Source organism: Coregonus clupeaformis, chromosome 31 (genome assembly GCF_020615455.1).
Source record: "Coregonus clupeaformis isolate EN_2021a chromosome 31, ASM2061545v1, whole genome shotgun sequence".
Taxonomy (NCBI): Eukaryota; Metazoa; Chordata; class Actinopteri; order Salmoniformes; family Salmonidae; genus Coregonus; species Coregonus clupeaformis.
In genome coordinates, this window is record NC_059222.1 from 2,794,808 (window position 1) to 2,809,882 (window position 15,075).

The following is a 15,075-nucleotide window of genomic DNA, read 5'->3' on the forward strand; positions in this document are numbered from 1 at the left end:
GAGTAGGAGTGCTGATCTAGGATCAGGTCCCCGCTAAATTATTATCATTTTAAAGGAAAAACATATCCTAGACCAGCATTCCTGCTCTGAGATGCTTTGAGAATACAGGCCGTGGAAGATGGCTCCAGTGAAATAAAGTGGAACCCTTCATCCCTATTTGGAATGGATTCTCTAATTAGCCATTTGCCCTCTGACATCTCCTCTTCCGCCTCCTAATCTTCCTCACCGGTCACCTCCGATGGCCACGCCCTCGTAGACGCCGTCTGTAGTGTGGGAGACTATGTTGTTGAGCTCGTTGGACATGCCTCCTGAGCGGGACACGTAGGCCACGCTGCCCGGCCGGTACAGATTGGAGGCCAGGATGTTGTCCAGCATTCCGCCCGTGTTCCCGATCTTGAAACAGCCGGGTTTAATGCCTCCCACCTGGTTAGAGGAACACACAGAGGAGTGATGGAGGGTAGGCATGGGTTGTTATGCTCTCTTCAGAGACCAGAGAGATGCCAGAGAGACACAATGACAAACACACGTTAATGCTCACTAACAGTAACATGCAGCCATATTAGGTTACAATATTGCACTTTATTAGCAAAGTGCTTACTGTGGCTGGGCCGATGATTGTGATGCCGTTCTCATCGGCCCTCTTGATCAACTTCCTGGTCTGGGCTTCAGGGATACCCTCAGCTATGATGGCGATGGTGTGGATCTGGAGTCACAAAAGTAAATTCCTTATTAGGCGCATTCGAACAAGTAAAGTCAAAATGTCCTTGAATGATAAGGGACATAACTGTTAGGTCTAAGACCATGGCCTTAAACAGCTTTCTATTTTGCTAATAGTATTTACGCAACCATTACGGCAAATTAGTGTTGTTAACATTAACCTTACTCACCACCAGTCATCGTAATCGACGTTAACTGTCAGTACCACTAAACTAGAAAACCTCAGGTGTTATGGTTGGAGGTTGACAGTTACTTCCTGTGTCAGAGTAGGTGATATAACTGTGCAAGGCTAAGTTAGCTTCTACAAGAGCCATCGATACTCATATGTACAGTACAAGTCAAAAGTTTGGACACACCTACTCATTCAAAGGTTTTTCTTTATTTTTACAATTTTTTACATTGTAGAATAATAGTGAAGACATCAAAACTATGAAATAACATATGGAATCATGTAGTAACCAAAAAAGTGTTAAACAAACCAAAATATATTTTATATTTGAGATTCTTCAACCAGCTTCATGAGGTAGTCACCTGGAATGCATTTCAATTAACAGGTGTGCCTTCTTAAAAGTTAATTTGAGGAATTTATTTCCTTCTTAATGCGTTTGAGCCAATCAGTTGTGTTGTGACAAGGTAGGGGGAGTATACAGAAGAAAACCCTATTTGGTAAAAGACCAAGTCCATGTTATGGCAAGAACAGCTCAAATAAGCAAAGAGAAACGACAGTCCATCATTACTTTAAGACATGAAGGTCAGTCAAAACAGAAAATGTCAAGAACTTTGAAAGTTTCTTCAAGTGCAGTCGCAAAAACTATCAAGCGCTACGATGAAACTGACTCATGAGGACCGCCATAGGAATGGAAGACCCAGAGTTACCTCTGCTGCAGATTATAAGTTCATTAGAGTTACCAGCCTCAGAAATTGCAGCCCAAATAAAAGCTTCACAGAGTTTAAGTAACAGACACATCTCAACATCAACTGTTCAGAGGAGACTGTGTGAATCAGGCCTTCATGGTCGAATTGCTGCAAATAAACCACTACTAAAGGACACCAATAAGAAGAAGAGACTTGCTTGGGCTAAGAAACACGAGCAATGGACATTAGACCGGTGGAAATGTGTCCTTTGGTCTGGAGAACAAATTGAAGATTTTTGGGTTCCAACCGCCGTGTCTTTGTGAGACGTGGTGTGGGTGAACGGATGATCTCTGCATGTGTATGGTGTTATGGTGCTTTGCTGGTGAGACTGTCTGTGATTTATTTAGAATTCAAGGCACACTTAACCAGCTTGGCTACCACAGCATTCTGCAGCGATACGCCATCCCGTCTGGTTTGGGCTTAGTGGGACTATCATTTATTTTTCAACAGGACAATGACCCAACACACCTCCAGGCTGTGTAAGGGCTATTTTACCAACAAAGAGAGTGATGGAGTGCTGCATCAGATGACCTGGCCTCCACAATCCCCCGACCTCAACCCAATTGAGATGGTTTAGGATGAGTTGGACCGCAGAGTGAAAGAAAAGCAGCCAACAAGTGCTCAGCATATGTGGGAACTCCTTGAAGACCGTTGGAAAAGCATTCCAGGTGAAGCTGGTTGAGAGAATGCCAAGATTGTGCAAAGCTGCCGTCAAGGCAAAGGGTGGCTATTTGAAGAATCACAAATATAAAGTATATTTTGATTTGTTTAACACTTTTTTGGTTACTACATTATTCCATATGTATTATTTCATAGTTTTGATGTCTTCACTATTATTCTACAATGTAGAAAATAGTAAAAATAAAGAAAAACCCTTGAATGAGTAGATGTGTTCAAACTTTTGACTGGTACTGTATGTCTTTGGATGTGGATTTTGACTATATTTCTCAATATAAGGCTACCCCCCGAGCCTACCTCCGCCAAGGAAGCCATAACTTGAAAAAAAGCGGAATAAACAAAAATATTAACAAAAGACGCCTTTACCTGTGAGTACTGCATGGTTTCTATGGTGCTGTCAAAGGCAGAGCGGAGCGAGGCAAAGCTTATGAGCACGTCCACTTCGGGGTGCTTTTTCATTGCGTCGGCCATGTTCTTATAAACAGGAATCAGGATCTCCTTGTGGCCCCAGTAGAACTTCTGCTTGTGGTCCCCACTGAGAACACAGTCACACATAGCTACATCAATAAATACACCAATTATCACCAGTCTGATCACAAACATGATTATTTAATCACTTACATTTAACATTTTTGTCATTTAGCAGACACTCTTATCCAGAGCGACTTACAGTTAGTGAGTGCATAATTTTTTTTTTTTCATACTGGCCCCCCGTGGGAGTCGAACCCACAACCCTGGCGTTGCAAACGCCATGCTCTACCAACTGAGCTACATCCCTGCCGGCCATTCCCTCCCCTACCCTGGATGACACTGGGCCAATTGCTACCCTGGACGACACTGGGCCAATTGTGCGCCGCCCCATGGGTCTCCCGGTCGCGGCCAGCTACGACAGAGCCTGGATTCGAACCAGGATCTCTAGTGGCACAGCTAGCACTGCGACGCAGTGCCTTAGACCACTGCGCCACTCGGGAGAGTTGGAGCTGGATTAACAATTAGTATTCTAAGGATACATTCTTTCAGTTCATTACGGTCCATTTTGGATTTGGGAAACAAAGATGGATTACCAAGTACATTAGTAATTAGGCTGGCAGATGTGCGAGATGTGACTCACTGGTCTGGTATCTTGGGCTTGTAAAAGGGGAGGTTAGCTCAAATTCTGAGCGACAGTGACTTTGTGATTGGTTCTCATATGCACGCTATTTGCATGAGCAACGCCCCCCACACTTCCTCGTCAATTTGCTATGCCCCCACTAGAGAGGTAAACAATCCAAGCTAAAGCTAGGCTAGCTGCCTAGATAGCCTAGCTAACTAAAAGGAGACAGACAACACTGCCACATAGTAATAATGACCAATTTAAGGCCATGATTCACTGGCAATTTTTTGAGGCAATATTGCAGAGCAATGTTGCTGGCAACGGAGTGGGGTATGAGACACTGGAGCAATGATGAGCAATGAGCAACATGGACATGAATAATAGATTTCATATGAAGCAGCATATACACAGCTCAAAAAAATAAAGGGAACACTAAAAGAACACATCCTAGATCTGAATGAATGAAATAATCTTAATACTTTTTTCTTTACATAGTTGAATGTGCTGACAACAAAATCACACAAAAATTATCAATGGAAATCAAATTTATCAACCCATGGAGGTCTGGATTTGGAGTCACCCTCAAAATTAAAGTGGAAAACCACACTACAGGCTGATCCAACTTTGATGTAATGTCCTTAAAACAAGTCAAAATGAGGCTCAGTAGTGTGCGTGGCCTCCACGTGCCTGTATGACCTCCCTACAACGCCTGGGCATGATCCTGATGAGGTGGCGGATGGTCTCCTGAGGGATCTCCTCCCAGACCTGGACTAAAGCATCCACCAACTCCTGGACAGTCTGTGGTGCAACGTGGCGTTGGTGGATGGAGCGAAACATGATGTCCCAGATGTGCTCAATTGGATTCAGGTCTGGGGAACGGGCGGGCCAGTCCATAGCATCAATGCCTTCCTCTTCCAGGAACTGCTGACACACTCCAGCCACATGAGGTCTAGCATAGCCCTAGGAACCCAGGGCTAACCGCACCAGCATATGGTCTCACAAGGGGTCTGAGGATCTCATCTCGGTACCTAATGGCAGTCAGGCTACCTCTGGCGAGCACATGGAGGGCTGTGCGGCCCCCCAAATAAATGCCACCCCACACCATGACTGACCCACCGCCAAACCGGTCATGCTGGAGGATGTTGCAGGCAGCAGAATGTTCTCCACGGTGTCTCCAGACTCTGTCACGTCTGTCACATGTGCTCAGTGTGAACCTGCTTTCATCTGTGAAGAGCACAGGGCGCCAGTGGCGAATTTGCCAATCTTGGTGTTCTCTGGCAAATGCCAAACGTCCTGCACGGTGTTGGGCTGTAAGCACAACCCCCACCTGTGGACGTCGGGCCCTCATACCACCCTCATGGAGTCTGTTTCTAACCATTTGAGCAGACACATGCACATTTGTGGCCTGCTGGAGGTCATTTTGCAGGGCTCTGGCAGTGCTCCTCCTGCTCCTCCTTGCACAAAGGCGGAGGTAGCGGTCCTGCTGCTGGGTTGTTGCCCTCCTATGGCCTCCTCCACGTCTCCTGATGTACTGGCCTGTCTCCTGGTATTGCCTACATGCTCTGGACACTACGCTGACAGACACAGCAAACCTTCTTGCCACAGCTCGCATTGATGTGCCATCCTGGATGAGCTGCACTACCTGAGCCACTTGTGTGGGTTGTAGACTCCGTCTCATGCTACCACTAGAGTGAAAGCACCCCCAGCATTCAAAAGTGACCAAAACATCAGCCAGGAAGCATAGGAACTGAGAAGTGGTCTGTGGTCACCACCTGCAGAACCACTCCTTTATTGGGGGTGTCTTGCTAATTGCCTATAATTTCCACCTGTTGTCTATTCCATTTGCACAACAGCATGTGAAATGTATTGTCAATCAGTGCTGCTTCCTAAGTGGACAGTTTGATTTCACAGAAGTGTGATTTCTATGGGCAGAACAATGCTAGTGAATGTTAGCCATGCTAGCTAACATTAGTTGCTACTTGCTAGTCACAATATTGTAACGTTTAACAGGTTGCAGTTGTCTAATATGTCACTCGTTTTAGTGTAGAAGGGTTGTTATAACGTTTTGAAAATGTGGGTGATGATTTATGAGCCCTATTCATGGATGTTAGCGGCAAACGATGTCCGAACTCCGAAGGTTTGTGCTAGCTAGTGTTTGGTTATCCCGGAAGGACTGGCTGGAACCAGAAGGGCTGGGGAGGTCCTATGTAAAACAATGGATCATGATTAGTTCAATTCGAAACGGGGATACCCAACCAGCGTATGGTTCCACCTTGAAGTCTGAGGGCACAGCCCCTTCAGCTCTAAAATAAATGTTTATTTTACCCCTCTAAATTTCAAACTGTTTTGTGAATAAGTTCTGTACCTTTCTCAATAGGGTACTCTGCATTTTTATGGCCATCTATAACAATCCACTTCATTAGAAATCCTTGAGGGGGGAGTGAACAAGTGAACACTTCGAGGAAAGCTTTGGGGGAGAATAGAAATTGGGCTCAAGAGTCTTGAGGGACCTACGTGAAGGGGTAGACCATGGCCGCCACAGAGGGCTCGTCTCGTGAGCACACGTAGTCAAAGTCGAGCATGCCTTGCACCGCCCGCGTCTGCATGCCCCATACGATGGCCTTGGTGTTTCTGCTAAACAGCATGGTGGCCTTGGCTGCAGGGAGATGAGAGAAAAGGAGGGAGGGGATAAGAGGAGTAGAAGAAGAAGAAGAGAAGAGACCGCACACACAGGAGGGGGTTACGTACAGTACAGCAACGCACTAAGAACAGAGACGAGCAACAGGGACGAGGAGCACATGCAAATATCAGAGACATGATAGGCTGTTAAATCTGTAAGAATATTGAGGAGAGGCGTCACACATGTTACACGGGAAATGCATCAGGGGGAGGGGTCTCTTTTTTCTGAAAGCAGACAACACCACCAGGGAAGGCAAAGGGACGAGGGGGATGAAGGAACTATTCATTTTAAACAAGTAGGGGGTCTGAATCTGACATGGTATTTCTTCTCAAACATTTGTTTGTGGAAACCTGAGGCAAGCTAAGAAATGTTATGAGAACTGAAACCAATGAGCATGTGTGAGAAGAATTGAACGGGGAATGTTTTGTATTCAAGTTTGATACGTATATAATTGTGTGCATTCCTCGACTACAGAGAAAAAAAAACTAAGAATCCTTGATTTGGGGAAATTGTTGAAAATAATCTTTCCCATCGCCCTCGACATTGACAAAAAAAGACATACGCGAAATGGCAAACTATTTATCTGAAGGTGTCGAGTGAAGTCAAGAGGGACTAGTTCATTATTAGTTAGTGCCTTCGACTTTGTCCACATCTTATTCTAAAATGGATCAAATAAAATAAATACATCTCAGCAATCTACACACAATACCCCATAATGACAAAGCGAAACCAGGTTATACATTTTTGCAAATTTATAAAACATACCTTATTTACATAAGTATTCAGACCCTTTGCTATGAAACTCGAAATCGAGCTCAGGTGCATCCTGTTTCCATTGATCATCCTTGAGATGTTCCTACAACTTGATTGGAGTCCACATGTGGTAAATTCAATTGATTGGACATGATTTGGAAAGGAACACACCTGTCTATATAAGGTCCCACTGTTGATAGTGCATGTCAGAGCAAAAACCAAGACATGAGGTCGAAGGAATTGTCCGTGGAGCTCCGAGACAGGATTGTGTCGAGGCACAGATGTGGGGAAGGGTACGAAAAAATGTCTGCAGCATTGAAAGTCCCCAAGAAAACAGTGGCCTCCATCATTCTTAAATGGAAGATGTTTGGAACCACCAAGACTCCTCCTAGAGCTGGCCGCCAGGCCAAACTGAGCAATCGGGAGAGAAGGGCCTTGGTCACGGAGGTGACCAAGAACCTGATGGTCACTGACAGAGCTGTAGAGTTCCTCTGTGGAGATGGAAGACACTTCCAGAAGGACAACCATCTATGCAGCACTCCACCAATCAGGCCTTTATGGTAGAGTGGCCAGACGGAAGCCACTCCTCAGTAAAAGGCACATCACAGCCCACTTGGAGTTTGCCAAAAGGCACCTAAAGACTCTCAGACCATGAGAACCAAGATTCTCAAGCTACCTCCTGCTGAAGTAGTCCCCTATACACATTTGCACCGCATTACACAGTACAATTATGGATACAAAATTTGTTTTGCATGATGGACTTTTTTAAAATTCATGCAGTATGGAACCGTGGACTATGTGGACTTAAAATAAGGTTGGATTTATGGTAATGCAAAATGGGTATGATGAACTTATCCTTTTTATTAAGGCAATATGGAACTTTGGACTATATGGACTTAAAATCAGGTTTTGATTTAGGGGAAGGCGAAGATGGGTAAGGCTGACCTTTTTTCTTTTTGATTTATTTATTTGTAAATTGTATATTAGAAATACCGAGGTTGGTTATTTATGTATTACTTTTTTGATACGATATGGCCTAATTGTAGAGGTCGGTTATATTATGACTTAAAAGCTGTTATATAGTGCGGCCCTTGTTCGCGGACGTGAATTGGAACGATTTGCTTTTTAAGATAAAACATAATAAATATGAATAGATCTAATGTAGGGTTAGGATAAAGGATTATAGAATTAAAAACCTGCCTAGGTTCTCTATTGGCGTAGGCCATTACGATCCCAAAATAATTGGTGTCATTATCTTTTTACATTAAAAAAATCAATCTCAATATTAAAAATGTAAAGGACATTATTGTTCCGATACACACCGGCAAATGGATTAGGAATTGTCAACAGGGTTGTTGTCTCTATTAGTGTGTGGCGGGCTGGTTAACACTGGGATAAACTGATTCAAGTTAACGGTAGAACCAACACAATAACTGGCTTATGGAAGCACTTCCTTAAGCGAGAGGTATATTATATATTTCAATATAAGCTATTTACGCTACCTTTTTATATTCTTGATCCTAATATATAAGGTGTAAAACAATCGAGGTGATAGAGCAAAGACCCTGGAATAAAATTAAAATGTGTGTGGGTGGAGAGAGAGAGGGTTGGTTTTACAGGTTTACTCGCTCTGGATTATCAGTAACATGTATTCTTGGCTATCGTGCCATGGCTGTCAGAGTCGATTGTAAATTAAACTTGGGTATTCCTTTATGGGTAGTGTGATGCCTAAGACACATGTTTACTGGCAGTTATTAGCGGCCATTAGAATCGATGTTCCTTTTTCATTTTTGGGGGGAATAAAACAGGATATAATGAGGACTACATGAAATAATGTCTTGCATGTAATGGACATAAAGAATTAGTCTTGTGATATATACAGTGGGGAGAATTTGATACACTGCAGATTTTGCAGGTTTTCCTACTTACAAAGCATGTAGAGGTCTGTAATTTTTATCATAGGTACACTTCAACTGTGAGAGACGGAATCTAAAACAAATATCCAGAAAATCACATTGTATGATTTATAAGTAATTAATTTGCATTTTATTGCATGACATAAGTATTTGATCACCTACCAACCAGTAAGAATTCCGGCTCTCACAGACCTGTTAGTTCTTCTTTAAGAAGCCATCCTGTTCTCCACTCATTACCTGTATTAACTGCACCTGTTTGAACTCGTTACCTGTATAAAAGACACCTGTCCACACACTCAATCAAACAGACTCCAACCTCTCCACAATGGCCAAGACCAGAGAGCTGTGTAAGCGACAGCCCCGAAACCTGAAGGATCTGGAGAAGGTCTGTATGGAGGAGTGGGCCAAAATCCCTGCTGCAGTATGTGCAAACCTGGTCAAGACCTACAGGAAACGTATGATCTCTGTAATTGCAAACAAAGGTTTCTGTACCAAATATTAAGTTCAGCTTTTCATGTATCAAATACTTATGTCATGCGATAAAATGCAAGTGAATTACTTAAAAATCATACAATGTGATTTTCTGGATTTTTGTTTTAGATTCCGTCTCTCACAGTTGAAGTGTACCTATGATAAAAATTACAGACCTCTACATGCTTTGTAAGTAGGAAAACCTGCAAAATCGGCAGTGTATCAAATACTTGTTCTCCCCACTGTATATGGTGACTTAATCATCATGGTGTTTTTTAATGGTAAGTTTACAAACATAAGTATAGCCAGTTACAATTGTAATGGCTTAGCAGATCATAAAAAAATATCAATTTTTACCTGGCTAAAAGAGAAAGAATATAATATATATTGTTTACAGGAAACTCACCTCTACAAATATAGATTGGCTTGCGAGGAAAATTATATTTTTGTCATGGGCAAAGAAACTTAAAAGGGGTGATTACACTAATTAATACAAATTTTGATCCGATTGCACAAACTGTGCAAACAGATCCTCAAGCAAGATGGATTCTTTTAAATATGCTATTGGACAAAAAACAGATCTTGCTAACTAATCTATATGGGCCAAATAATGATGATCCACACTTATTCGAAAATATATAAACTCAGCAAAAAAAGAAACGTCCCTTTTTCAGGACCCTGTCTTTCAAAGATAATTCGTAAAGATCCAAATAACTTCACAGATCTACATTGTTTTCCATGCTTGTTCAATGAATCATAAACAATTAATGAACATGCACCTGTGGAACGGTCGTTAAGACACTAATAGCTTACAGACGGTAGGCAATTAAGGTCACAGTTATGAAAACTTAGGACACTAAAGAGGCCTTTCTACTGACTTTGAAAAACACCAGAAGAAAGATGCCCAGGGTCCCTGCTCATCTGCGTGAACGTGCCTTAGGCATGCTGCAAAGAGGAATGAGGACTGCAGATGTGGCCAGGGCAATAAATTGCAATGTCCGTACTGTGAGACGCCTAAGACAGCGCTACAGGGAGACACGACGGACAGCTGATTGTCCTCGCAGTGGCAGACCACGTGTAACAACACCTGCACAGGATTGGTACATCCGAACATCACACCTGCGGGACAGGTACAGGATGGCAACAACAACTGCCCGAGTTACACCAGGAACGCACAATCCCGCCATCAGTGCTCAAACTGTCCGCAATAGGCTGAGAGAGGCTGGACTGAGGGCTTGTAGGCCTGTTGTAAGGCAGGTCCTCACCAGACATTACCGGCAACAACGTTGCCTATGGGCACAAACCCACCGTTGCTGGACCAGACAGGACTGGCAAAAAGTGCTCTTCACTGGCGAGTCGCGGTTTTGTCTCACCAGAGGTGATGGTCGGTTTCGGGTTTTTGTTGAAGGAAAGAGCATTACACTGAGGCCTGTGCTCTGGAACGGGATCGATTTGGAGGTGGAGGGTCCGTCATGGTCTGGGGCGGTGTGTCACAGCATCATCGAACTGAGCTTGTTGTCATTGCAGGCAATCTCAACGCTGTGTGTAACAGGGAAGACATCCTCCTCCCTCATGTGGTACCCTTCCTGCAGGCTCATCCTGACAAGACCCTCCAGCATGACAATGCCAACAGCAATACTGCTCGTTCTGTGCGTGATTTCCTGCAAGACAGTCAGTGTTCTGCCATGGCGAGCGAAGAGCCCGGATCTCAATCCCATTGGGCACGTCTGGGACCTGTTGGATCGGAGGGTGAGGGCTTGGGCCATTCCCCCCTGAAATGTCCGGGAACTCGCAGGTGCCTTGGTGGAAGAGTGGGGTAACACCTCACAGCAAGAACTGGCAAAACTGGTGCAGTCCATGAGGAGGAGATGCACTGCAGTACTTAATGCAGCTGAAGGCCACACCAGATACTGACTTACTTTTGATTTTGACCCCCCCCCACCCCCTGTTCAGGGACACATTATTCCATTTCTGTTAGTCACATGACTGTGGAACTTGTTCAGTTTATGCCTCAGTTGTTGAATCTTATGTTCATACAAATATTTACACGTTAAATTTGCTGAAAATAAACGCTGTTGACAGTGAGAGGACGTTTCTTTGTTTGCTGAGTTTATAATAATCTATTGAGTTCGCAAGCAACGAATGAATCTATTATTATGGTGGGAGATTATAATACGGTTTTAAGTACCTCAATGGATCTTAAAGGAAATCACACTACAAACTATCACCCCAAGCACTTAAGGAGATCACAAATATAATGGATACATTAGAACTAGTGGATATATGGAGGCTGAAAAACCCTGACCTAGTGAGATATACATGGAGAAGGCTTAATCAAGCTAGCCGTCTTGATTACTTCCTGGTCTCATTCTTGCTGGCATCAAAAGTAAAATAAGTATTAATAGGAGACCAAATGCGTATCGGACTACCATTTAATTGGACTCCATATAACTCTTATAGAATTTCCACGTGGATGGGGATATTGGAAATTTAATCAACCCTATCGGATGACAATTTGTTCTTAACTAAGACAAAATAAAATCTTGGGTGAGAACCTCCTTCCCTCAGCCAGAGCATTGAAAATGGGTCGTGGATGGGTATTCCAGCATGACAATGACCCAAAACACACGGCCAAGGCAACAAAGGAGTGGCTCAAGAAGAAGCACATTAAGGTCCTGGAGTGGCCTAGCCAGTCTCCAGACCTTAATCCCATAGAAAATCTGTGGAGGGAGCTGAAGGTTCGAGTTGCCATACTCTTCCCCATCTCCACTCCAGCCTGACGAAGCCTGTGCTTCTGTGACAAACTGGGCAACAACACAAAGTAGTGATGACAAAATAAGCGACAACGGAAAAATGTACTAAACAGTTTGAATAAAAGCCCTACCATGTTAGCTTATCAATCAACTCTAATGCATTGGGTCAAGTGTGCTTTTTTATTTGAAGGCCATGCAAAGCTCAGCTGCTGTATGGGTGCATGCCTTGGCCTTCACACATTGCATGGATACCCAATAAGAAGGGCCAGATGCAGAGTTCAATGAACTAAACATCTACTTAAAAAGGGATTCAACACACACAATACGAAACCCATGAAACTTAGCCATGTAGACCATTCCCTAGGCCTAGTCAGCGGGGGTTCTAGTAAGCCAATGCAGAACATAGACATGAAAGCAACACACACACACACCTCTAAATTGGGGAAGTTTGGGGCAAGACGGGGTAAACCCAAGGAGAGGGGGGAGCAGGAAGGGGGAGCTAGTCGTGGGGGGTTGCACCTGCACTTACCGTAGCAGTCTCCTGTGAATTCATTCTTCACAGGCCACAGCAGTGGACAATGAGCAGTGGCTTATAAGATTTGAGCATGAAAAGACAGGCCGATTACACATCGAAATGAGGGACAAAAGAAAAAACAGAAAAAATTGAAAATGTAGAACTGTGCTGGGTGGTTGGGGTAGATGGGGAGAGAAAAGGTAAAGTGGGGATGGCAGAGGTGAAGAAGCAGACAGAAGGACAGAGGAGGGTGGTGTGTGTGAGAACAGGGTAATTCGTATTCATTAGTGCACAATGCACACTGTAGCAAAACATTTTGCAATGTAAATGGTTTCCTCCAAATGCACTATTATGTGATTTAAATGGTTTCCGTTACAAAACATCTTGCTACAGTTTGCTACGATGTGCCTTAATGAATATGAGGTGTAGGGAGTCTAAACGGTCCCCAAGTTGTCCCTTTTCTTTCTAAACCTCTGAAGACCTACACATGACAAATGTTTGTTATGTTGTGAACAACTGCTTTAAGGGTAGGTTTCCCCAGACACAGATTAAGCCTAGTCCTGGACTTGAAAGCATGCTCAATGGAGACTGGGTTTAATCTGTGCCTGAGAAACCAATGGACAGTGGTAAGGAGGATGGCAGGGCGGCGAGGTTCGCACTAGTTACCTGCTGGAACGCCCGCTTTGGGCTTCTTAGCTGGCGTGGCATCGTTGGCTGCTCTGGGCTCAGAGAAGGAGGCTGTCCTGGTAGATGCTGGGGTCTAGAAGAGAAACAGTGATGGGAGGGAGATGTGAGCTCCCCGAATAGTAATTACAGGGGTATATACAAGTGAACACTAAGGTCTAGAAGTGAGAGAATGATGAGAGGGAGTTTGTTGTGTGAGTAGTTGATTTTGAAGGAGTAGCTGGATTTGACACTGTTAGAAGTTATGACGATCGTCATTCCCATGTTGAATGTAGCGGTTGGTGGGAATAACAGCAGTACTAGCTAGGAGGGCAAATGGTTAGGGTCAATGAAAGTCTTGAGAGGTCAGACTCCCTGCCCGAAATTCAGACTCACTGTCTGAAGTGCTGGCATAATATTTAATAGTATATGCTGCAGTAGTCAGGGTGGGGCCAATTCCTTCTCAATTCAGTCAATACCCTGTGAAAGTAAAGTCACCCTACGTCATACTTCCGGGGTCATGTCATGTCCCGGATCTTTTGAATGGGCTTCAAGATTATATCATCAAATTCATGAAAACAAAATAATTTACAGATATAGAGATACATATATACATACATATACACACACATACAGTGGGGAGAACAAGTATTTGATACACTGCCGATTTTGCAAGTTTTCCTACTTACAAAGCATGTAGAGGTCTGTAATTTTTATCATAGGTACACTTCAACTGTGAGAGACCGAATCTAAAACAAAAATCCAGAAAATCACATTGTATGATTTTTAAGTAATTAATTTGCATTTTATCGCATGACATAAGTATTTGATACATCAGAAAAGCAGAACTTAATATTTGGTACAGAAACCTTTGTTTGCAATTACAGAGATCATACGTTTCCTGTAGGTCTTGACCAGGTTTGCACACACTGCAGCAGGGATTTTGGCCCACTCCTCCATACAGACCTTCTCCAGATCCTTCAGGTTTCGGGGCTGTCGCTGGGCAATACGGACTTTCAGCTCCCTCAAAAGATTTTCTATTGGGTTCAGGTCTGGAGACTGGCTAGGCCACTCCAGGACCTTGAGATGCTTCTTACGGAGCCACTCCTTAGTTGCCCTGGCTATGTGTTTCGGGTCGTTGTCATGCTGGAAGACCCAGCCACGACCAATCTTCAATGCTCTTACTGAGGGAAGGAGGTTGTTGGCCAAGATCTCGCGATACATGGCCCCATCCATCCTCCCCTCAATACGGTGCAGTCGTCCTGTCCCCTTTGCAGAAAAGCATCCCCAAAGAATGATGTTTCCACCTCCATGCTTCACAGTTGGGATGGTGTTCTTGGGGTTGTACTCATCCTTCTTCTTCCTCCAAACACGGCGAGTGGAGTTTAGACCAAAAAAGCTATATTTTTGTCTCATCAGACCACATGACCTTCTCCCATTCCTCCTCTGGATCATCCAGATGGTCATTGGCAAACTTCAGACAGGCCTGGACATGCGCTGGCTTGAGCAGGGGGACCTTGCATGCGCTGCAGGATTTTAATCCATGACGGCGTAGTGTGTTACTAATGGTTTTCTTTGAGACTGTGGTCCCAGCTCTCTTCAGGTCATTGACCAGGTCCTGCCGTGTAGTTCTGGGCTGATCACTCACCTTCCTCATGATCATTGATGCCCCACGAGGTGAGATCTTGCATGGAGCCCCAGACCGAGGTTGATTGACCGTCATCTTGAACTTCTTCCATTTTCTAATAATTGCACCAACAGTTGTTGCCTTCTCACCAAGCTGCTTGCCTATTGTCCTGTAGCCCATCCCAGCCTTGTGCAGGTCTACAATTATATCCCTGATGTCCTTACATAGCTCTCTGGTCTTGGCCATTGTGGAGAGGTTGGAGTCTGTTTGATTGAGTGTGTGGACAGGTGTGTTT

General features: G+C 44.0%; 1 protein-coding gene across 2 annotated transcripts in view; it reads right to left on the reverse strand.

Annotated features, from left to right (window-relative positions):
* The window catches only part of LOC121547175 (ATP-citrate synthase), a 102,240-nt gene that overhangs the window by 34,701 nt on the left and 52,464 nt on the right, over positions 1 to 15,075 (reverse strand). The window contains exons 13-18 of one of the 2 annotated variants that reach the window (XM_041858307.2): positions 13,157 to 13,250; positions 12,506 to 12,565; positions 5,918 to 6,059; positions 2,677 to 2,845; positions 599 to 703; positions 227 to 423 (exon numbers count right to left, since the gene is read on the reverse strand). In XM_041858307.2, the coding sequence (XP_041714241.1) occupies positions 227 to 423; positions 599 to 703; positions 2,677 to 2,845; positions 5,918 to 6,059; positions 12,506 to 12,565; positions 13,157 to 13,250 (767 nt within the window). The remainder of the gene's footprint in view (positions 1 to 226; positions 424 to 598; positions 704 to 2,676; positions 2,846 to 5,917; positions 6,060 to 12,505; positions 12,566 to 13,156; positions 13,251 to 15,075) is intronic. The other variant, XM_041858308.2, reaches the window with a different exon arrangement.